The sequence below is a fragment of the Mustelus asterias genome, chromosome 9 (genome assembly GCF_964213995.1).
Source record: "Mustelus asterias chromosome 9, sMusAst1.hap1.1, whole genome shotgun sequence".
Taxonomy (NCBI): Eukaryota; Metazoa; Chordata; class Chondrichthyes; order Carcharhiniformes; family Triakidae; genus Mustelus; species Mustelus asterias.
In genome coordinates, this window is record NC_135809.1 from 7471497 (window position 1) to 7497177 (window position 25681).

Genomic DNA, 25681 nt, shown 5'->3' on the forward strand with positions numbered 1-25681 from the left:
GAGATTACAGGGACTGGGAACGTCCGACATGTGGAGTTTTTTCAAGGAGCAGCTACTGCGAGTCTGTGATAGGTATGTCCCTGTCAGGCAAGGAGGAATTGGTAGGGCTAGGGAACCGTGGTGCACCAAAAAAGTTTCTTTGTTGGTTAAAAAGAAAAAGGAGGCTTATGTTCGGATGAGACGTGAGCACTCGGGTAGTGCACTAGAAAGCTTTAGATTGGCTAAGAGGGAGTTGAAGAGCGAGCTTAGAAGGGCTAAAAGGGGACATGAGAAGACTTTGGCGGATAGGGTTAAAGAGAATCCTAAGGCGTTCTATAGGTATGTCAAGAACAGAAGGTTGGTTAGGGCAAGTTTAGGGCCAGTTATAGATGGCAGAGGGAAGTTATGTGTGGAACCGGAGGAGATTGGTGAAGCATTGAACCAATATTTCTCTTCGGTGTTCACGCAAGGGGACATGAATATAGCTGAGGAGGACACTGGGTTGCAAGGGAGTAGAATAGACAGTATTACAGTTGATAAGGAGGATGTGCAGGATATTCTGGAGGGTCTGAAAATAGATAAATCCCCTGGTCCGGATGGGATTTATCCAAGGATTCTCTGGGAGGCAAGAGAAGTGATTGCAGCGCCTCTGGCTCTGATCTTCAGGTCGTCGTTGGCCTCTGGTATAGTACCAGAAGATTGGAGGTTAGCGAATGTTGTCCCATTGTTTAAGAAGGGGAACAGAGACTTCCCCGGGAATTATAGACCGGTGAGTCTCACTTCTGTTGTCGGCAAGATGTTGGAAAAAATTATAAGGGATAGGATTTATAGTTATTTGGAGAGTAATGAATTGATAGGTGATAGTCAGCATGGTTTTGTGGCAGGTAGGTCGTGCCTTACTAACCTTATTGAGTTTTTTGAGAAAGTGACCAAGGAGGTGGATGGGGGCAAGGCAGTGGACGTGGTATATATGGATTTTAGTAAGGCGTTTGATAAGGTTCACCATGGTAGGCTTCTGCAGAAAATGCAGATGTATGGGATTGGGGGTGATCTAGGAAATTGGATCAGGAATTGGCTAGCGGATAGGAAACAGAGGGTGGTGGTTGATAGTAAATATTCATCATGGAGTGCGGTTACAAGTGGTGTACCTCAGGGATCTGTTTTGGGGCCACTGCTGTTTGTAATATTTATTAATGATCTGGATGAGGGTATAGTTGGGTGGATTAGCAAATTTGCTGATGACACCAAAGTCGGTGGTGTGGTAGACAGTGAGGAAGGGTGTCGTAGTCTGCAGGAAGACTTAGACAGGTTGCAAAGTTGGGCCGAGAGGTGGCGGATGGAGTTTAATGCGGAGAAGTGTGAGGTAATTCACTTTGGTAGGAATAACAGTTGTGTTGAGTATAGGGCTAACGGGAGGACTTTGAATAGTGTGGAGGAGCAGAGGGATCTAGGTGTATGTGTGCATAGATCCCTGAAAGTTGGGAATCAAGTAGATAAGGTTGTTAAGAAGGCATATGGTGTCTTGGCGTTTATTGGTAGGGGGATTGAATTTAGGAGTCGTAGCGTTATGTTGCAACTGTACACAACTCTGGTGCGGCCGCACTTGGAGTACTGTGTGCAGTTCTGGTCCCCACATTACAGGAAGGATGTGGAGGCTTTGGAGAGGGTGCAGAGGAGGTTTACCAGGATGTTGCCTGGTATGGAGGGGAGATCCTATGAGGAGAGGCTGAGGGATTTGGGATTGTTTTCGCTGGAAAGGCGGCGGCTAAGAGGGGATCTTATTGAAACATATAAGATGATTAGAGGTTTAGATAGGGTGGATAGTGATAGCCTTTTTCCTCTGATGGAGAAATCCAGCACGAGGGGGCATGGCTTTAAATTGAGGGGGGGTAGTTATAGAACCGATGTCAGGGGTAGGTTCTTTACCCAGAGGGTGGTGAGGGATTGGAATGCCCTGCCAGCATCAGTAGTAAATGCGCCTAGTTTGGGGGCGTTTAAGAGATCCGTAGATAGGTTCATGGACGAAAAGAAATTGGTTTAGGTTGGAGGGTCACAGTTTTTTTTTTAACTGGTCGGTGCAACATCGTGGGCCGAAGGGCCTGTTCTGCGCTGTAATGTTCTATGTTCTATGTTCTACTACATTGCAAAAGTACTTGATGGGCTGTATAATGCTTTGGGATGTTCTGAGGTTGTGAAAGGCTATATTGTTTTGTTTTAGAAACCTATGCCAGGAGGCCATGGATTCAAAGAGAACTCAAGGTGTCAAAAAGGGAGCTTTATATTTGGGATGTTAAGGGGTATGGAGTAAAGGCAGGGATTTATGATTTTAAAAAAATGAATCACAGTGGACCAACTTCCAGTCATGTTCCTAAACTTCTGTAACCCAAAATAAATTTAATAATTAATTATTAACTTAATGATGAGCCAATTTCAAAATAATCACAGTACAATTTTCTTTCGACAGCCTTGAAATAGCAGTCTGAACTTTGTCTTTTAAAGTGTGACCTAAATCCCTAATGCCGTTTTAATCTTTGGTGAGGATGTAGAAAGCTGTAATATGGATTTTGTTTTCGACATTATTAACATTTTGCTTATCATTTTATCATCCTGCCTACAGCTAATTCATCACACCTGCTGGTGCTTTATTTATTCTCACTACTGGTACATTACACATTTCTGGCTAATTAAGTTCACTTTCAGTTCATCTACTTGTGATGTTTGTGAGGCTATTACACTCCTTGCTAACTCATTAATCCAACTGTCAATTTGTCACATTTGCTGTTAGTTGATTTTGCTAACTGTTAGTTTTATGATCAGCAGAAGCTCATTAAGATGGAGGGCTTATCTTACAAAGAAATGTTGAACAGATTGAGCCTATACCCATTGGAATTTAGAAGAATGAGAAGGTGACCTTATTGAAACATACAAGATCCTTACGGAACTGCTTGGAGTCAGTGGACTGGTCAGTACTTAAAAACTCTGCGACCAGCCTGAACGAGTACGCCACCACACATTAATAAGTGTGTAGAAGACTGTGCCAAAGAAGCAAATCCGTGTGTTTCCCAACTGAAAACCATGGATGAACAGGGATATCCACTGCTTGCTGCAGTCTAGGTCAGGCGACCCTGACCTATACAAGAAAGCCAGATACGATCTAAGCAGATCTATCAAAGATGCCAAGAGACAGTACTGGACCAAACTAGAGTACCAGGCTAGCAACACCGACCCCTGTCGACTATGGCAAGATCTGCAAGACATAGCAAGCTACAAGATGAAGGCTCCAGTGCACCACTCCCTGATGAGCTCAATGCATTCTATGCCTGATTTGAGCAAGAGGTCAGCAAGAGCATGCCCTCCACCCTGGAAGCCTTGGATGAACCTGTATCTGGGGTCACCATTGTAGATGCCAGAGTAGCTTTCTCAAAGGTTAACCCATGGAAAGTGATTGGCCCGGATGGGGTCCCTGGCCGAGCACTCAGATCCTGCGTGGATCAGCTGGCGGAGGTATTCACAGACATCTTCAATCTCTTCTTACAACAATCTGAGGTCCCTATCCCCTTCAAGAAGACGACCATCATCCCAGTACCAAAGAAAAGCCAAGCAGCGTGTCTTAATGACTATTGTCCCCCGGTGCTCTGACATTCACCATTGTGAAGTGCTTCAAAAGACTAGTCATGGCACGAATCAATTCCAGTCTCCCTGACTGCCTGGATCCACTACAGTTTGCCTACTGCCACAACAGGTCCACAGTAGATGCCATCTCCCTGGCCCCGCACGCAACCCTGGAACACCTAGATAACAAGGACACCTATGTCAGACTCTTATTTATTGACTACAGCTCAGCCTTCAACACCATTATTCCGACAAAATTCATCTCCAAACCCTGTGGCCTGGGCCTCGGCGCCTCCCTCTGTAACTGAATCCTGAACTTCTTAACCCACAGACCACAATCAGTAAGGATAGGCAACAACAAACACCTCCTCCACGATCATCCTCAGCACCGGTGCTCCACAAGGCTGTGTTTATCATCCCTCTACTATGTCCTTGTACACCTGTGACTGTGTGGCCAAATTCCCTCCAACTCGATTTTCAAGTTTGCTGACGACACTAATGTAGTGGGTCAAATCTCAAACAATGACGAGACAGAGAACAGGAATGAGGTAGAGAATCTGGTGAACTGGTGCGGCAACAATAATCTCTCCCTCAATGTCAACAAAACGAAGGAGATTGTCATTGACTTCAGGAAGGGTAGAGAACATGTCCCTGTCTATGTCAATGGGAACGAAGTAGAAAGGGTCGAGAATTTCAGGTTTTTAGATGTCCAGATCACCAACAACCTGTCCTGGTCCCCCCATGCCGACACTATAGTTAAGAAGGTCCACCAATGCCTCTGCTTTCTCAGAAGACTAAGGAAATTTGGCATGTCAGCTATGACACTCACCAACCTTTATAGATGCACCATAGAAAGCATTCTTTCTGGTTATATTACAGCTTGGTATGGCTCCTGCTCTGCCCAAGACCGCAAGAAACTACAAAAGGTCGTGAATGTTGCCCAATCCATCATGCAAACCAGCCTCCCATCCATTGACTCTGCCTACACTTCCTACTGCCTTGGCAAAGCAGCCAGTATAATCAAGGACCCCCCGCATCCCGGACATTCTCTCTTCTACCTTCTTCCATCTGGAAAAAGATACAAAATCTGAGGTCACGTATCAACTGGCTCAAGAACAGCTTCTTCCCTGCTGCCATCAGACTTTTGAATGGACCTACCTTGCATTTTGATCTTCCTCTACACCCTAGCTATGACTGTAACACTACATTCTGCACTCTCCCATTTCCTTCTCTATCAACGATATGCTTTGTATAGCGTGCAAGAAACAATACTTTTCTCTGTATGCTAATACATGTGACAATAATCAATCAAATCCTGAGAGGATTTAATAGGATGGATATTGGAATATTGACTTGTTACTAGCTATTACTTTATACAATCACTACAGCTTAATTTAAGTTGACTGATAATGGCATTGTAGCCACTATCATTTAATAATGCTTGTTTTATAAATTACCTTTTGTAAACAGGGTTGGAGGATACGTTCCAGTGATGCATATGGTCCTCGCCCTGATGAGTAAGTTATCAAACTTAATTTATTAATATACTTTGATTTTAACTTTGCTTTCATGCACAAGCCTTTCCATCTTCACTTGCCTTTAGGCGGGATGGTAAAACTGCTACGTGTGGTTTTTCTCCACGATCACGTCCTCAAGCAATCTTCCTCTAATCAGTTGATAAGTGGAGTTTTACTTGGTGCTGGTGTACTTGGTCACCGCCTTTGTCCTTTCCGACACGGCGTGCTTGGCCAGTTCCCCGGGCAGCAGCAGGCGCACGGCAGCCTGGATCTCCCAGGAGCTGATGGTGCTGCGCTTGCTGTAATGGGCCAGGTGGGAAGCTTCACCCGCGATGCGCTCGAAAATATCGTTCACAAACGAGTTCATGATGCCCATGGGCTTGGAGGAGATGCCGGTGTCGGGGTGTGGATGTAGATGGAGTAACTCTTCTTTCTGGAACTTTTCCTCTTGTCGCCCTTTGCTGGCAACATTTTCTTGCACTTTCTTGGTGCCCTTCTTGAAAACCGGTGCTTTCTTCTCATCAACCATTGTCACAGTTAATTTCAGAGCCAGAAGGCAGTTTTATTTGCCCATTAAAGGCAATAGCCCAATTCCTATTGGGCTCACCCAGGCTTTAGAGACTGATTGCATTTGCTCTGAATCATTCTTGAGGTTCTCCTTATCTTTTGGAACTCAGGATATTTGTTCTATTTTTATTTTATCCACATTAAGTATTCTAACTCTTTCTTCTTCAATTGGTCTCTTCTCTATGGCTGTTCTATACATTCTTGCATTCTATGCTGGTATTTCTTGGTGAAATTCTCGGCAGCACTGTGGAGGATAAGGGTCTATTGACTGGAAATTCTGAATGTTTGGGGCATGCAAATAAAACACCCGAATCTGGGGAAATGTTCAGAAAGGGGGTTAGAAACACTGGTGTGTGGGCATACCCAGGGATCGATCTGCCAGCATTGGAACGGGTGCACTGGAGCATTATGGGGATGGGAGATTAACCAGTGGGAGAAATAGGTTTCTGGGGACCTTTGAATCTTTGACAGGGTGGAGTGTGAGCACTGAGGTGGGATTCGGGAGAATCCTGGGTGTCAGACTGGAAACACTTGGAAGCAAGGGCCTGGTGAGGTGCCAAGAACATAGCACACACAGGAGGGAAGCAGGTCAGAGATGCCACCTGGATATAATGACACGGGGAGGGGCAGAGAGGGTGGCCAGGAGTGGAAGCAATGCAGCCACTGGAGGTAGTAGCTTTTTGTCTTTCAGGGTGACGGTGGTCCCTTGAAGCAAGATTAAATTGTGGTCATTGTATCTTAAGCAAAGTTAGTGGAGCAGAGTTAGTGTTGAGTCAAAATATAATGAAGCATTGGGACCTATCTTTAGCACTGCTCTTTGGAGGTGTAAGCTGGAAAGGGGCTGAAACACTTTCAGGTAAAATTTTATTTCTGCAACTTGTGAGGTGTGAAGATCTGGCTGCCAACGTGCTAAATACATTCTGATGTATCAAGGCAGGGTTCCTATTCATGTAAAAGACCACGGTTGTCACTCACTTATATATTTTTAAAAATTAATTCACAGGTCAATGACAAAGCTGACATTTATGGCCCATAACTATTTGGCTTTGACATCCGGGTCATCTTGATTCACTGCAGGTTGTGGTGAAGGTCATCCCACAATGTTGTAGGGACGGGGAGTTCCAGGATTCTGACCCAGCGACGGTGAAGATATTTGTCCACGTTCGAATTGTGTGAGACTTGGAGGTGGTGATATTCCTGTGCACTTATACATCGAGGTAGCGGAGGACAGGGTTTGGGTGGTGCTATTGAAGAAGCCTTGACGAGTTGCTGCCGTGCATCTTACGTATATTGCATACTGGTACGCCGGTGGTGGAGGGAGTGAATGATTTTTTAAGGTGGTTACAGGGCTTCTGATTTGTACTGTAACACTCTCTCCCTGCAATTACAGCAAAACTTTCTTCGTTTCAGTGTTCCTGCATTAGACTTGAGGAGACTTGCCGATTCAGATAGTGAGGTAAGCAATGATTCGTTCTCTGAAAAAGAATTTTTAAAATGCCATTGTGATTTTGCAACAGCTTAGTCCAGAACTGAGAGTGTTTTTGTTTTAAATATTTTCCTAATATGGATTGAAATTACAGCTGCAGTCCCAGAGAATGATTCAGATTTCGTTCATATGTTTGAAGAATGCTGGCTTTATGAAGTATTCGCTTTCCTATTCTGACGATAAAGAAGAGAAGCTTTAATACTAGAGAATGAAAATACATTGTTTCTGTAGGAATTCTGCGTTCTTAACCTCTTTGTTTTATTTTGTTGCTACAACTTGCGTGCATTTCTTCTAACCTGAACATTGTGGTTTGGGCACTAAAATAAAAGCAAAATACTGCAGATGCTGGAAATTTTACAGACTCGAAACATTCCTTTCTACTGATGCTGCCAGATCTGCCGAGTTTTTCTAGCATTTTCAGTTTTTATTGTGGTTTGTACAGTTGACACACACTCTTAGATTGCTGCAACGTAAAAACACACTGCTCAACCCACAAAATATACACTGGTGCTCTTGCTCCAATGGTATCATCTAATCTAATCTCACTCTTTCCCCACGGCCTTTTAATGATATCCTTTCTCAAAGAAAATCTTGCTCCAATGGTATCATCTCATCTAATCTCACTCTTTCCCCACGACCTTTTAATGATATCCTTTCTCAAAGAAAATCAATTACTTGAAAGATGCACCTGAACTGTCCTTCAACATTACTTGGTGGCATTTACGTGTTGATAGTGGTGTAGCGATATTGTCCCTGGACTAGTAATCCAGAGTCCTAGCATAATGTCCTGGGGATACTGGTTCGAATCCAACCATAGCAGATGGTGGAATTTGAATCCAATAAAAATCTGGGTTTAAAAGTCAAATGATGACTATGAAACCATTGTTGATTGTTGTAAAAACCCATTATTTATTGACTACAGCTCAGCCTTCAACACTATTATTCCCATGAAACTCATCTCCAAACTCCGTGGCCTGGGCCTCAGCACCTCCCTCTGCGACTGGATCCTGAACTTCCTAACTCACAGACCACAATCAGTAAGGATAGGCAACAACACCTCCTCCACGATAATTCTCAACACCGGTGCCCCACAAGGCTGTGTTCTCAGCCCCCTACTATGTCCTTGTACACCTATGACTGTACGGCCAAATTCCCCTCCAATTTGATTTTCAAGTTTGCTGACGACACCACCGTAGTGGGTCAGATCTCAAACAATGACGAGACGGAGTACAGGAATGAGATAGAGAATCTGGTGAACTGGTATGGCAACAATAATCTCTGAATGTCAACAAAACGAAGGAGATTGTCGTCAACTTCAGGAAGCGTAAAGGAGAACACGCCCCTGTCTACATCAATGGGGACGAAGTAGAAAGGGTCGAGAGCTTCACGTTTTTAGGTGAACAGATCACCAACAACCTGTCCTGGTCCCCCCATGCCGACACTATAGTTAAAAAAGCCCACCAACGCCTCTACTTTCTCAGAAGACTAAGGAAATTTGGCATGTCAGCTATGACTCTCACCAACTTTTACAGATGCACCATAGAAAGCATTCTTTCTGGTTGTATCACAGCTTGGTATGGCTCCTGCTTTGCCCAAGACCGCAAGAAACTACAAAAGTTCGTGAATGTAGCCCAATTCATCACGCAAACCAGCCTCCCATACATTGACTCTGTCTGCACTTCCCGCTGTCTCGGCAAAGCAGCCAGCATAATTAAGGACTCCACGCACCCCGGACATTCTCTCTTCCACCTTCTTCCTTCGGGAAAAAGATACAAAAGTCTGAGGTCACGTACCAACCGACTCAAGAACAGTTTCTTCCCTGTTGCTGTCAGACTTTTGAATGGACTTACTTTGCATTAAGTTGATCTTTCTCTACACCCTAGCTATGACTGTAACACTACATTCTTCACTCTCTCGTTTCCTTCTCTATGCATAGTATGTTTTGTCTGTATAGGGCGCAAGAAACAATACTTTTCACTGTAAATACATGTGACAATAATAAATCAAATCAAATCTGGTTCACTAGGGAAGAAAATCTGCTGTCCATACCTGGTCGGGCTCATGTGTGTCTCCAGATCCACAACTATGTGGTTGACATCTAACTGCCTTCTGAAATGGCCTAGAATGGCAATTAGAGATGGGCCTTAATGCTGCCCACATCCCATAAAAGAAAGAAACTCATGTAAGGACACTCCTGTGGAACACCTTGGAATGTTTTTTGTGTTTCCTCTTCAGTTCTGTGCTCAAAGGTAGATCCAAGGCACAAAGCATCACAACCTCCTGATTCCAGCTGGAAAGAGATGATCAGCTGTGTCAACCATGTTGTAGGCATCAATCTGATCCACAGTGACTGTTCAACCAACTCAAACAACCAGCCCTCCCACCCTGTAGAGTTCAAGTTACTGTGACAACATACATTTTTACATGAATGTTGTAGTCTGGATAGTGATGGAAGAGCCTCTAATTTATTTCCTTCACATGGGTGACCTTGATAATCTTACCACCTGCCACTGGCATTTGTTGGAAGGATTGAAAAGTTGATACTCTACCTGTTTGGCCATTTTAAGAAGGCACCTTCCTTGGCCATCAAGGATGGGATTTGAATCTGGAGCCTCTGGCTCAGATGCAGGGACTCTACTCACTGTGCCACAAGACCTCCCAATGGGGCATTTAAAGGGTTTTAAATGGAGCTCTTTAAAGTATAAGTTATTCAACACATAATTGCAATAGAGGCAACCTGCAATGATAATTGTTATTGGACCACAAAGGGAGAGCCTCTTTGAGGTGATGAGTAATGTCAGTATCAATCTTGTTCTTGCAGAATGATTTATGCTACACACCTTTAACGAAAGAACATCCTCGCTTAGCGCCTCCCGATTCTACCTCGACTGTTAGCTGGGGTACACCCTTCCCAGCTCCATTCTCCCGTCGTCGGGCCACCCCTCAGGTCTGTTTGTTGGAAGAAGTGGCTGACCATTCATCAGAGTGCACTGGTCGGCACAGTACTTGTTTTTATTTTAAATTATTCTGATTGCAATGGAATCAAAGTATCATTCAGTACATCATGCCTGTGTCAACTCTTTAAAACATCTACGCAGTTAGTTCCACTCTCCCAAACACCTTCCCATAACCTTGCCTAGTTTTTTTTTCTCAAGGGGACATCCAGTTTCCTTTTTAAGCATTTCCATTGGATCCGATTCCACCGTCGTTTCATGCAGTGCATTCCAGATCATCATATGCCACTTTTTTAATTTAAAAAGCCGCTTCATCTACCTCCACTGTCACCCACCCATCCCTGCCCGTCACAGCTGAGCACCTTAGATCAGTACCCTATGGTTATTGGCCTTCTTGCCTCTATCAAAACCCTTCATAACTTTGAATACCTCCCCTAAACCTCTTCTTAACATTGTCTGCTCCAAGGAGAGCAATCCTAGTTCCTCCATGTAATTAAAGCCCCTCATTCCTGGCACCATTCTAGTAAATTTCCTCTGCACCCTCTTCAAGGCCTTGGCATCTTTTCCAATGTGTGGTGCCCAGAATTGGACATGATAGTGCAGCTGATAGAACAACTGATTGACAGATAAAATAATGACTCCTGAATTAATTGAATGAAGTAACCATAAATACGAATAATGTGTGTCCCCTCGCACCCCAACTAAGGTAGGTAGTCTGACACCGCCCCAAAATGCTGTCAGAAGGCCCATCCATCCTCACCTGCCAATCAATTTCCAATTGAATCTGACCCCACGATATCCACTGGGGTCAAAGTGGGGGTGGTGGGGTGTGGTGGGGGGGTTGGTGATATCCCATCTTGATGCACTTCCACAGAGGAGGGTTGTGGGATTCAACACAGCTGAAATCCAAAAATAACCCAAAGCTCCATTTATATAACATAATTGATAAGCAACAAAATCACCGGTTAGAACTTTTAATCATAGAATCCCAACAGTGCAGAAGGAAGCCATTCGGCCCATCGAGCTTACACTGACAACAATGCTACCCGGGCCCTATCCCCGTAACCCCACATATTTCCCCTGCTAATCCCCCTGACACGAAAGAGCAATTTATCATAGCCAATCCACCTAACCCGCACATCTTTGGAGTGTAGGAGGAAACCGGAGCACCCGGAGCAAACCCACGCAGACACGGGGAGAATGTGCAAACTCCACACAGACAGAGACTCAAACCGGGAATCGAACCCGGGTCCCTGGTGGTGTGAGGCAGCAGTGCTAACCACTGTGCCGCCGTGGGCATTGGGGTTGGGCAGTAAATGCTGGCATCGCCAGCAAGATTTGTATCTTATAAAGGAATAATTAACAAAATAAAGCAGATATTCTCACACTCCTTCCCCAGGTTTGCACGTTCTGAAATCAGCATAATTCTATGGCCTATATATTATGTATTATGTATTTTTTGAATTGTAACATCTTACATACAGCAATCTCCTACAATCAGCAACGTGATAAAGACCAGATAATCTGTTTTTTGGTGATGTTGATTGAGCAATAAACATTGGGCCAGGAATCCAGGAATAACTTCCCTGCTCTTTTGCAAAATGGTGCCATAGGATCATTTGCACCCACCTGAGTGGGTGGGTGTACATAATGTTGTATCCCTTATTGAACAAAAATCTATTGATTTCTGTCTTCAATGAGTCAGCGTGGAAACAGATCCTTCAGCCCAACTTGTCCATCCCGCCTTTTTTTTTAACCACTAGCTAGTCCCAATTGCCCACGTTTGGCCCATATCCCTCTATACCCATCTTACCCATGTAACTATCTAAATGCTTTTTAAAAGACAAAATTGTACCCGCCTCTACTACCACCTCAGGCAGCTTGTTCCAGACACTCACCCCCCTCTGTGTGAAAAAATTGCCCCTCTGGACCCTTCTGTATCTCCCCCCTTTCACCTTAAACCTATGCCCTCTGGAACCACAGAACCATAGAACATTACAGCACAGAAACAGGCCTTTTGGCCCTTCTTGGCTGTGCCGAGCCATTTTTTGCCTAGTCCCACTGACCTGCACCTGGACCATATCCCTCCACACCCCTCTCATCCATGTACCTGTCCAAGTTTTTCTTAAATGTTAAAAGTGAGCCCGCATTCACCACTTCATCTGGCAGCTCATTCCACACTCCCACCACTCTCTGTGTGAAGAAACCCCCCCTAATATTCCCTTTAAACTTTTCCCCCTTCACCTTAACCCATGTCCTCTAGTTTTTTTCTCCCCTAGCCTCATTGGAAAAAGCCTGCTTGCATTCACTCTATCTATACCCATCATAATTTTATACACCTCTATCAAATCTCCCCTCATTCTTCTACGCTCCAGGGAATAAAGTCCTAACCTATTCAACTTTTCTCTGTAACTCAGTTTCTCAAGTCCTGGCAACATCCTTGTAAACCTTCTCTGCACTCTTTCAACCTTATTAATATCCTTCCTGTAATTAGAACAAAGAACAATACAGCACAGGAACAGGCTCTTCGGCCCTCCAAGCCCGCGCCGCTCCCTGGTCCAAACTAGACCATTCTTTTGTATCCCTCCATTCCCATTCCGTTCATGTGGCTATCTAGATAAGTCTTAAACGTTCCCAGTGTGTCCGCCTCCACCATCTTGCCCGGCAGCGCATTCCAGGCCCCCACCACCCTCTGCGTAAAAAACGTCCTTCCGATATCCGTGTTAAACCTCCCCCCCTCACCTTGAACCTATGACCCCTCGTGAACGTCACCACCGACCTGGGAAGAAGCTTCCCACCGTTCACCCTATCTATGCCTTTCATAATTTTATACACCTCTATTAGGTCACCCCTCATCCTCCGTCTTTCCAGTGAGAACAACCCCAGTTTACCCAATCTCTCCTCATAACTAAGCCCTTCCATACCAGGCAACATCCTGGTAAACCTCCTCTGCACTCTCTCTAAAGCCTCCACGTCCTTCTGGTAGTGTGGCGACCAGAACTGGGCGCAGTATTCCAAATGCGGCCGAACCAACGTTCTATACAACTGCAACATCAGACCCCAACTTTTATACTCTATGCCTCGTCCTATAAAGGAAAGCATGCCATATGCTTTCTTCACCACCTTCTCCACCTTCTGTGACGTCACCTTCAAGGATCTGTGGACTTGCACACCCAGGTCCCTCTGCGTATCTACACCCTTTATGGTTCTGCCATTTATCGTATAGCTTCCCCCTACGTTAGTTCTACCAAAATGCATCACTTCGCATTTATCTGGATTCATCTGCCATTTCTTTGCCCAAATTTCCAGCCTATCTATATCCTTCTGTAGCCTCTGACAATGTTCCTCACTATCTGCAAGTCCAGCCATTTTCGTGTCCAATTAGGTGACCAAAACTGCACACAATACTCCAAATTCGGCCTCACCAATGTCTTATACAACCTCACCATAACATTCCAACTTTTATACTCAATACTTTGATTTATAAAGGCCAATGTACCAAAAGCACTCTTTACGACCCTATCTACCTGTGACACCACCTTTAGGGAATTATGTATCTATATTCCCAGATCTCTCTGTTCCACTGCACTCTTCAGTGTCATACCATTTACTTTGTATGTTCTACCTTGGTTTGTCCTTTCAAAGTGCAATACCTCACACTTGTCTACATTAAATTTCATTTAGACTAGTTTTAGACTCCCCTACCTTTGGGAAAAGATGTTGACTATCTAGCTGATCTATGCCCCTCATTATTTTAGATCTCTATAAGAGCATCCATAAACCTCCTACACTCCAGGGAAAAAAAGTCCCAGTCTATGCTCCAATTGTCCCAGCATCCACAGCTTTTTGTGGAAGTAGGACATTGATGATCCAGGTTTCTACTATCCTTCATGTTGGAGGGTTGGGATGTGGAATGGTTTCTGATTTCACCCCTGACCTTCATTGCTTCTATGAAATTAGCTATAGGTCTAGGGGCTAAATGGATCAAAGGATATGGAGGAAGGGGAGGAAATCAGGATATTGAATTCGATGATCAACCATGATCAAAATGAATGGCGGAGCAGGCTCGAAGGGTCAAATGGCCTACTCCTGCTTCTAGTTTCTATGTACATCTTTCTAAAAGGACGATTTTAACTGAACTGTGTATAATTGGGCGGCATGGTAGCACAGTTAGCACTGCTGCTTCACAGTTCACGGTTCGATTCTAGGCTTGGGTCATTGTCTGTGCGGAGTCTGCACCTTCTCCCCGTGTCTGCGTGGGTTTCCTCCGGGTGCTCCGGTTTCCTCCCACAGTCTGAAAGACGTGCTGGTTAGGTGCATTGACCCGAACAGGTGCTGGAGTGTGGCGATTAGGGGAATTTCACAGTAACTTCATTGCAGTGTTAATATAAGCCTTACTTGTGACTAATAAATAAACTTTAACTTTAACTTTCAGCCATGTCCGGTAGAACAGTTGGCCATACCCGAAACTCTGCCTGCACCTTCAGAGAGATACAAGCTGAAATATCAGCAGTTGGAGGAGGAGATGAAGATGAGTTACAAGCAACACAGCCAATCAACAACACAGAGGAGCAAAGCAATCTCTTTGTGTCAGCAGCCTCCATCAGCCAATCTCCAGATGCAGGTATCTTGTCTAGAAAGTAGCAGAAAAATTCAACTTGCTTTTGATTCAGGGCAGGTTTGTGAAGATCCGTCCTCATGTATGTTTTTCCTTAATTCCTTCACGGGATGTGGGCATCATTGGCAAGGCCAACATTTGTTGCCCATTCCTAATTACCCTTGAACTGGGCTATTTCAGAATCAACTGTATTGCTTTGGACCTGGAGTCCCATGTAGGCCAAATCGGGCAAGGACGGCAGATTTCCCTCCCTAAAGTGCATTAGTGACCAGATGGGTTTTTACAACAATCGATGATAGTTCCATGGTCACCATCGCTGAAACTAACTTTCAATTCCAGATTTATTAATTCCACCAGCTGCCATGTTGGGATTTGAATCCATGATCCCAGATTTTGACCCTGGGCCTCTGGGCCAGTGAAATTACCAACTGGGCCACAATTTCCTCCTGAAGTAGAGGGCAGTTGAGAGTCATTCACATTGCCGTGGCTCTGGAGTCACATGTACGCAAGACCAGGTAAGGACGGCAGATTTCCTTCCCTAAAGGACATTCGTGAACCAGATGGGTTTTTCCCACGATCAACAATAGTTTCATGGTCATCATTAGATTCTTAATTCCAGATTTTTTTTATTGAATTCAAATTCCACCAGCTGCCATGGCGGGATTCGAACCCGGGTCCCCAGAACATTAGCTGAGTTTCTGGATTAATAGTCTAGCGATAATACCACTCGGCTATCATCTCCCCTGACCTAATTGAGGAGTTTAAAGATGATTAAAGGAATCAATGTACAAGATACAGCAAAGTTATTTCTTCTTGTGGGGGAATTCAGTACAAGAGGGCATAGCCTTAAATTTAGAGCTAGGCTGTTCCGGGGTGATGCTAGAGGCTCTTCTTTACACAAAGGGTTATGGAAATCTAGAATGTACTTCTGTAAGAAGCAGTTGAGGCTGGGGATTGATTGACAGTTTCAAAGCCAGGATTGATTGATTTTTGTCATGTAATGGTATTGAACGGGAGGCCTTGTGGTGCAGTAATGTCCTTGTCCCTGGGCCAGAAGTTCCACATTCACGTCCTGCTTGAGGACTTGATGGCCCAGGTCATTGGGTTCATAACATGGCCAAATAAGAACAAAGAACAAAGAACAATACAGCACAGGAACAGGCCCTTCGGCCCTCCAAGCCCGCGCCGCTCCCCGGTCCAGGATTGAATCCTGAATCCAGGATCCCCGCCCAATTTTCCAGCCTATCTACATACCAATATCCTATCCACCGAGCTGTCCCTCACAGCTACGATGCTTTGTTCATTACAACCTATTAACTTACCACCACCCCCCCATTCCAGACCATGTGATCTCCAGGGAGAGGCGAAAACCCAGAGTGAAAAACCCCAGGGCCAATATGGGGAAAAAAAAATCTGGGAAATTCCTCTCCGACCCCCTGAGGCGATCGAAACGAGTCCAGGAGATCACAATGGCCCCGATCGGAAAATGCTTCCCAACCCTAGTCATTTCCACTTCCACGAACACCATATGAATCCCCTGCCCCCGAGACAGGTTCCCAACTATCCGCAGTCTCACTCTGTACTGGCACCAGCAAGATGATCGTAGAATGAAGCCTTGAAACGAGAAACCAGGAACAATTAGCCCGCGCCGCTCCCTGGTCCAAACTAGATCACTCTTTTGTATCCCTCCATTCCCACTCCGTTCATATAGCTGTCTAGATAAGTCTTAAACGTTCCCAGTGTGTCCGCCTCCACCACCTTGCCCGGCAACACATTCCAGGCCCCCACGACCCTCTGTGTGAAATATGTCCTTCTGATATCTGTGTTAAACCTCCCCCCCTTCACCTTGAACCTATGACCCCTCGTGAACGTCACCACCGACCCGGGGAAAAGCTTCCCACCGTTCACCCTATCTATGCCTTTCATAATTTTATACACCTCTATTAAGTCTCCCCTCATCCTCCGTCTTTCCAAGGAGAACAACCCCAGTTTCCCCATTCTCTCCTCATAACCAAGCCCCTCCATACCAGGCAACATCCTGGTAAACCTCCTCTGTACTCTCTCCAAAGCCTCCACGTCCTTCTGGTAGTGTGGCGACCAGAACTGGACGCAGTATTCCAAATGCGGCCGAACCAACGTTCTATACATCTGCAACATCAGACCCCAACTTTTATACTCTCTGCCCCGTCCTATAAAGGCAAGCATGCCATATGCCTTCTTCACCACCTTCTCCACCTGTGACGTCACCTTCAAAGATCTGTGGACTTGCACACCCAGGTCCCTCTGCGTCTCTACACCCTTTATGGTTCGGTCCCTCTGCGTCTCTACACCCTTTATGGTTGATTATCAGCCTGTAAATCCTTGCAATGTGCTTGATGGCAGGCGGTAAGAGTGAGAGAGTTTCCTGGCCAGCCACACTGCAGAAGGCAATGGCAAACCACGACAGTACTTTGCCAAGCATAATCATAGAGCGATAAAATGGAAGTCCATGGTCGTCAACGCCCTCTTAGAACAAGGTACCTGAAAGAAGCGGAGGAATGGTATTAAAAAACATGGAACTAAGGGGTGTCAATGGAGTTAAGATGCAGATCAGCCATGATCTAATTAAATGGCAGAACAGGCTGAATTGGACTTGAATGGCCTCTTGTTCCAATGGGTTGATAATGTATATTTTTTTGAATTTGTACATTGTTAAAAGAAATCTCCTGTTGATGATGTGAATCCCGAGGGCCTGACTTCCCTTGACAAGAAAGCAATTCTACAGCAATGTTACACCAGCAAGCCATACACCATGGAGCAAAGCATGAGGAGGTTGGAAGCTGTGAGTCGGTTGCTATTCTACTTTTTTTTATGAACAGACTTGCATTTTCTTTTTAATTCTTTAGCCCCCATTGCATTCGCCAGCCAGAAGAGCAATAACATTGCCTGTTCTCAGGCCCTTCAGTGGCTTTGAGAATATCGCAGTGTGTCTTCTCTCTCTCCCCGAGGTTTCTTTGCATTTTCTGGAGAAACACTTGGTCTATTGGGGTCTGAAATTTGTACTTTTTCCCCTACTTTTAGTATACTTCTACTAAAGAAATAATGCATTTCAAAAGTACTACATTGGTTATAAAATACTTTGGGGAAATCCTGAGGCCAGGGAAAGCACTATATAAATGCAAGTTCGTTCTTGCTGTGAATAGCCTGGTTTTGTGCTCCATTTATAGCAAAAGCTGGTAAATCTGGAGCAAGGTATTTGTAGTTTAGGTATTCAGATTGTAACCTGCAGCAGTTCACACTCACTGTTAGGTTAGATGTGTGGTTGAAATTTCTACAAAGGGTGTAAAATAATTCTAACTTTGCACATAGGAAGATCTTGCTGCGGAGAAGAGAAAGCAGGCAGTGGTGGAACAAGTGTTGGTCGATCAGCTTTCTAGGTAACTAAAAACAAGGCTGACTTTCAAAAAGATTTGGCCTAAAAGATTTTCAGATAAAGGGTGTTTTTAAAGCAATAACTGTTCTGGGATTTTGTTCTGTGCTTCACCAACTTTTGCTGCTGCAACGTAATTTAACCCTCTTTTATATAATATATATATAGAGTAAAACTTGTGCTGGTACTTTTGACAGATGAAGTGAAGAAGCTTTACAGTGTGCACAAACACTGAGTGTTTAAATGGGTTTAAGTGCATACCTTTTGTATATGCAAATTAGTATTTTGCATTATATTGAAGCAGGGGTGGCACGGTGGTTAGCACTGCTGCCTCACAGCACCAGGGACCTGGGTTCGATTCCTGGCTTGGGTCACTGATTGTGTAGAGCCTACATGTTCTCCCCGTGTCTGCGTGGGTTTCCTCCGGTGCTCTGTTGTCCTCCCACAGTCCAAAAAATGGGCTGGTTAGGTGAATTGGCCATGCTAAATTCTCCTTCAGTTTACCAGAACAGGCGCCGGAGTGTGGCGACTAGGGGATTTTCACAGTAACTTCATTGCAGTGTTAATGTATATAATACTTGTGACTAATAAATAAACTTCCGTAATAGCAAGGTGGTGAATTTTTATTTATTCATGGGATGTGGTCTTTGCTGGCCCTAGTTTGTGAGTTGTAGATGGTGGTGGTATTCTCTGTAATGTTTATTTGGTTGTTGTCCATTGCAACATTTTGAAGGCAATTATTTGAATACCTTGGCCTTTCACAATAGCAATTGAATATTTTGGCTACGTAACTTATAGGCATCTTGATCCTGTTCTCTGAATTTCCTTCTCTAAACCTCTTAATTTTCATTTGTCCGTTACTTTCTTCACCTCTCCCTTCCCCCCTCTCTCTTGATGATTAATTACCAGCCTTACTGTACCCTCTGACCATTCCCATCCAAAACAGGGCCGTCATCAGTGACCCTGGACAAGATGGAAGCACTACCGATCGGAGTCAGCAGCAAAGTACTCGTCCAGGTCTCGGCTCTGCACCTCTGCGCTTTAGAAATAGAAAACTACATCAAACCAAGTATGTGTCTATGAGATATTTTAAGATATCTGCAATCATAAATACTATGCGTGGCTCTGTGGTAGCACTCCCACCTCCGAACCATTCTAGAGACTTGAGCACAACATCGGAGGCTGACACTTTAGTGTCAGAGGGAGTCCTGCCAGGAGGTTCTGTCCTTTGGATGAACTGTTCAACAATGACTACACAAAATGAACGGTATCTCATTGGCTGTGAAATTCTTTGGAATGTCCTAAGGTTGCCCAAGTCTCTTCAATGGAACACCATCAAACAAAATTTGATTCTGAGCTATGTAAGGATATATAAAGAGAAACCAGGCCAGGGATAACTTTTAAGGGACGTATTAAAGGAAGTGGGGAGATGCGAAAACAGAAAACCTTGTGGCCATTTTCAATGAAAATTGGGACCTTATTCCCCAACAAACACTAGGACACCAAACAAGAGCATGGTTAGCAATGGTGCATCAATAATTAACTTCCCCCTCTGCCTCATATATCCCAGTGCCCATAGGAACATAGGATTGTCCCAATACTGGAACTGGAAATACTGTAACACTGGACTATACCAGTGAAAATCCCTGGCCTTGTGAAGAAGGCACCGAGACTAGGATGCTTTGGTGAAAACTATCTAATGTTTGTCTCAGGCTTTACTTTTCCACTCTAACTCCAGACTCACAGTGCTGGCTGACTCTTTTTTTAAATATACATGCCTTAGTATAATTAACCAATCAATATCCAACACTTATTCACCGTATTGCCTTAAATAATTAGATATTTATCATCCAACAACAGACTAAACCCAAAAATCAAAAGACAATTTCTTATCTTCTCCTCCATTCTCCTGGTGTTAGAAACAACATCCTACATAGGTTTGTTTTACAAATTACAATGCACAGCACAGGAACAGCCAAATTGATCCATGCCTATGTTTATGCTCCACCTGCCCTGTGACCAGCCCTGTGACAACCTTCTGTCTTATAAGATGATGGTTTTCTCCATGTGGTGGTCAGCTGTGCATGAACTCCTCCCACCTTTCTTAGTCCAGCTCCATCACCATGTCCGAGTCCTTTCTTCCTCACACACTTATCCAGCTCCCCTTAAATGAATCTATGCCATTTCCCTCAACTGTTTCCTGAGGTAGCGAGTTCTATATTCTAGCCGCTCTCTAAATAAAGAGATTTCTTCTGAAGTCCTTTATTGGATTAGTAAGTGTCTGATATTTATTGCTTCGATAGGATAAAGACAAGTTCAACGTTGACAGAAAACCTGCTGTCAAATAAGTTGCGATTCGATGCCCGAATTATTTCAAGGTATGTTGCAACCTTGTAAAGTGTTTCACCTTTATTACCTTGTGTGATGGATAGTGTATTTGGCCTGTTAAAATTTCAGTATTGCTTTTCTTTTAAAAGTTGTTGCTTGTTCTGGTATTTTCAGAGAATGTGGGAAGCGATTAAGCAACGATTGAAAACCACGTTGGGAGTAAATCAATGAATGAAGTAGGATGATCAGAAGCATAGGGTGGAATTTTCCTGTCCCACCCACCATGGGAATCGTAGTGGGCGGGACACGGACCATGCAAAAGTCCGTTGACCTAGGGCAGGATTTTCCGATCTTGGGGTGAGCACAGCTGGAAAACCCTGCCCAGAGAATCATAGAATCCCTACAGTGCAGAAAGAGGCCATTCAGCCCATCGAGCATGCACTGACAACAATTCCATCCAGGCCCTATCCCCGTAATCCCAGATATTTACCCTGCTAGTCCCCCAGGCATGATGTGGAGATGCCGGCGTTGGACTGGGGTAAACACAGTAACAGTTTTAACAACACCAGGTTAAAGTCCGACAGGTTTATTTGGTAGCAAATACCATTAGCTTTCGGAGCACTTCGTCAGATGGAGTGGAAATCTCCATCTTTCCACTTTCCAGATTTCCCCTCCATCTGACGAAGGAGCAGCGCTCCGAAAGCTAATGGTATTTGCTCCAAATAAACCTGTTGGACTTTAACCTGGTGTTGTTAAAACTGTTACTGTGAGTCCCCCAGGCGCCAAGGGTCAATTTAACATGGACAATTAATCTAACTTGCACATCTTTGGAGCACCTGGAGGAAACGGGGGGAATGTGCAAACTCCACACACCCCGAGACCAGAATTGAAGCCGAGTCCCTGGAGCTGTGAGGCAGCAATGCTAACCACTGTGCCACCGTGCCGCCCCAATGGCCTTCCTCATCATGATGGGATGGGGCGGGACAGAGTAAATAGAAACAGACTGTTTCCAGTAATTGAGGAGTCTAGAATGAGATTCAAATGTAAGACGTTTAGGACAGAGAGCAAGAGAAGGATTTTAGTCAGAGGGAAACAGTTAACATTTTAAGTCGAAGGTGACTTTTCTTCAGAACTTGAGTTCTTGATTACTCGAAATGTTAACTCTGTTTCCCTCTCCACAGATGCTGTCAGGCTTGCTGAGTATTTCTTGCATTTTCTCTCATTTCAACCATTTTCGTTACGGAGACAAATTTTGCAGCTGTCACATTGTTGGCATTTACTGGTCCTAATGGAGGGTCAACATCCTAACGGGTTAGGCCAACTCTAGTCAAATTGGATTTGAACATTGGGTGGGATTTGCTGCCCGCACCTCAGTAAGGCATTGGAGTCTCAGCCTAGTTTTCTTCCCTAAATTCCCTGGAGTTGCACTCGGACTCAGACGGGAGCCTTCCAGCCCTGATCCACAGGCTGCCACAAGATAGTTTATTATCCATGCCAAAAATTTGACCGACCAACAAAGCATCCATTAACTTTGGGTGGGAATGTCCAGTCCTGTTGCAGGGGGGACCACCCAATGACTCTGTTCCTCACTTCAGAGATGTTGCTAGACTTGCTGAATGTTTCTATCAATGGTGACAGTTGCCACTTTGATAACGGTGCTTGATACTTTCATTTATATATTGTGCAGGCACACTCCAGCTGATAGGGTCTGTAGCTCACCATTAGGAGCCACTTTGGTCATTTACATCTCTGGGAAATGTATATGCTCCATTCTATCCAGCTATAGATAATTTGGGGTTAACTGCTTGAGGTCTTGCTACTGGTCTCGTTAGTGAGGAGTGCCAGGACAATTACAACTATAGCTCCATTTTATTGAGACTATAGCCCAATCCACACTCTGGTCTCACAAGGCTCTGTATCAATATCAGCTCACTGCATGTCTGAGGAGCTTCCCTAACTTGTATGCATTTCTTTCTTTCACCAGGAATGGACGGGATGCATGCAGAGAGCTAATTGGTTTCTTCTTTGCTTTCGATAAGTCTTTAACGGTATATGAATATCGTCAGTTTGGGAAAAACAGGTACATCTCCTTGTATAAGACAGGAAATAAATATTTAGAGCACAGATTCTCTACCGCAGACGTTTGTGGTTGAATAGACAGATATTGGGTTTCTCAGTGAATCAAGGGTTATGGCGAGAAGATAGGAAAGTTTTATAGTTTATTTATTGGTGTCACAAGTAGGCTTACATTAACACTGCAATGAAGTTACTGTAAAAATCCCCTGGTCACCACATCCTGGCGCCTGTTCGGGTACACTGAGGGAGAATTTAGCATGGCCAATGCACCTAATCAGCCATGGTCGTATTGAATGGTGGAGCAGGCTTGATGGGCCGAATGGTCTATGCCCTGCTCCTATATTGAATGTCCGAAGAATGTGTCTGATTTGTATGGTTGGAGATGGATCATGGAAGATGATTTTTTTTTCACTCTGGCCTGCAATGATCATTTGCTCATCCGTAACAAATATCTGCGACTAAATTTTTTTTAAAAGCTATTGTGAAGTAATGTTTCTGATCAAATACATCACCATAAACTGATGGGATAGGCATGTTTGTTATTTAGGCTTCTTTGGAACAAAAGAAAGAACCTGTATTTGTTTAATGCCTTACACAACCTCTGTACTTTATAGCCAATTAAGTACTTTTATTTAAGGCAGTGTGTGCATTGTGCAATAGAGAGAACCAAGGCTACTATTTGTGCACAGCAAACTCCCATAAAACAGCAATGCAGTAACTGATCAGATGATAGAATTTAAGGGCTAAATATTGGCCAGGAGACTGGGGAGAACTCCACTGCTCTGCAAAATATTGAACTTGTGATCTCCCCCATTCACTTAAGAGGGCAGACAGAGTCTTGGATTAACATCTCACCTGAAAGATGACTCCTTTGACGGTGCTGCACTCCCTCAGTAATGCATTAGAGTCTCAGCCTAGATTTTTTCCTCATTTCCCTGGCGTTGGACTCAAACCCACGGCTTTCAGACTCAGGTGGGATCATTTGCTCATCTGTAACAAATATCTGTGACTAAATTATAAAAAGCTATTGTGTAATGCTTCTGATCAAATACATCACCATAAACTGATGGGATAGGCATGTTTGTTATTTAGGCTTCTTTGGAACGAAAGAAAGAACCTGTATTTGTTTAGCACCTTACACAACCTTTGCACTTTATAGCCAATTAAGTACTTTTATTTAAGGCAGTGTGTGCAATACAGAGAACCAGGGCTACTATTTGTGTACAGCAAGCTCCCATAAATCTCCCTAGCACTGAGCCACAGCTGACACGAGATAGTTTTTTTCCAGGCCGACAGCCTGGCAAAAGAGACAAGACTACATCTACCAGCTGTGAAAATGTGTCCTGAGTGAGCAATCCGCCACTTAGTTGTCTCCGGCTCACAGGAAGGATCTCCACTATTTTTGCCCGTGTCATTTCAGAAGGTGCAAGCCACACCAGACATTTTCAAGCAGGAGGAATCCGCAGAAATTTAATCTCGTGTGATGGGGAAGAAGTCTAGACTTCCGATCTGTCACAAATTCCCATTTCTGACATTCCTGCTCTGTATCTACTTTGTTCTGTGTTGCACGGAATGTGTAATGATGTCAGCCTGCAGTCCGACAAATCACAAATGTTTCTCCAAGGATAGACAAAGGTGTTGACACTGGGGATTGACCTGTATCGTCACACTCTGCTTCGGCTATGACTGTCTGACGGTAAAATTGTATCTTTTTTCAGGACAAAAGCACTTCCGTTCATTCAGAAGGGCATTTACTATCATCAGTATGGCAGGCGAAAGAGAAGGCAATATGATGTTGGAGATTTTTATGTGGTAGGTGGCAGAATCATAGAACTTTTCAGGCCATTCAGCCCATCACATCTGTATGGTTGTTTTAGTCAATGATTGTGATGTCATCCTCCCCTTTCCTGTTCGTGCTGCAATCTCGTAGGGTGGGATTTTCTGGCCTTGCCATGGCGTGTTTTCTGGCTCGCCATTGGTTGCCAGCAGCATTTTCCAGTCCTGCCGAGGTGTACGGAACTTTGCGCGGCTCACCCGTCCCTCTGCTTGGGAACTTGCTGTGGGGAGAGGCGGGGCTCAGCTTCAGCGGGACTGGAAGATCCTGTTACTGGGTCGGGCTAGAAAATCCCACACCTAGTTTATAATATTTTATAAAACAACTGTCCATTTCTCTTTGAAAAGATTCCTGCAACGATGGCTTTGCAGCAGGGAATTCCAATTTTTAGCCAGTGTAATTTTTCAGATCTCTCCTGGTGACATCCTAGTGATTGCATACTGCATCTTTCCCGTTGTTTTGGGGTTGTGCATAGAGCTGTACACACCATATTCCACCTTCAAGCTAACCAGGAAAGAGAAGCTTCAATTTATATTGCACATTTTGTAACTTCAGGATGTCTGAAAGCACTTTTCAGTCACTCTGTATAATTGAAGTGTAGGGTCTGCTGTCACCGAGATAATGGAACAGCGATTGAAGACAGGAAGCTTCCACGAACAGCAATGTGACAATGATCATTTAATTTATTTTAGTAACATTGGTTGAGAGATAAACATTGGCCAGGACTCTTGGGATAACTTCCTCGCTACTCTTTGAAATGCTCTCATTAGATATTTTGGATTGATCAAGGAGGCCGATGGGGCCTCTGCTAATGCCTCCTAATAAAGACGGTGCCTCTGGCAGTGCAGCAATGCCTCCGTACGGCACTGGCAGTGTCAACCCGGATTTTCTGCTCGAGTCTGTAAATGACACTTCAGTCCACAACCTTCTGACCTGGCACAAGACTTGAACCACACAGGACAGCCACAGTTTTTAGCTTCCTCACTTTTGTAGATCCAGCCTCTGGTTCCAACAACAGGAATTCCATTTGCCTGTCCGTGGGCTTACCGACATTCATTAATACCTTTTAAAACCTGTGTATGATTCATCATTTTACCTTTCTAAGTTGAGGGGATGGTCTTTCAGATCATCGTAAGAAATCAAATGGTTCATTAATGTCCTTTTCGGGAAGGAATTGGACCATCCTTACTCAGTACACGTGACTCCAGTTCCATGCCTAAATGGTTGGTTGATCGGCATCAAGCAGTTTAAGCAGAAGACTCACCACCACCTTCTCAGGGCAATCAGGGATGGGCACTAAA

The 25681-nt window shown here is 44.3% G+C and overlaps 1 protein-coding gene across 1 annotated transcript in view; it reads left to right on the forward strand.

Annotated features, from left to right (window-relative positions):
- The window catches only part of caps2 (calcyphosine 2), a 41688-nt gene that overhangs the window by 2047 nt on the left and 13960 nt on the right, over positions 1 to 25681 (forward strand). The window contains exons 3-12 of the mRNA XM_078221132.1: positions 5062 to 5108; positions 7086 to 7131; positions 9983 to 10108; positions 14551 to 14739; positions 17432 to 17554; positions 18082 to 18149; positions 19089 to 19211; positions 20446 to 20520; positions 22455 to 22550; positions 24265 to 24358. Of these exons, the coding sequence (XP_078077258.1) occupies positions 5062 to 5108; positions 7086 to 7131; positions 9983 to 10108; positions 14551 to 14739; positions 17432 to 17554; positions 18082 to 18149; positions 19089 to 19211; positions 20446 to 20520; positions 22455 to 22550; positions 24265 to 24358 (987 nt within the window). The remainder of the gene's footprint in view (positions 1 to 5061; positions 5109 to 7085; positions 7132 to 9982; positions 10109 to 14550; positions 14740 to 17431; positions 17555 to 18081; positions 18150 to 19088; positions 19212 to 20445; positions 20521 to 22454; positions 22551 to 24264; positions 24359 to 25681) is intronic.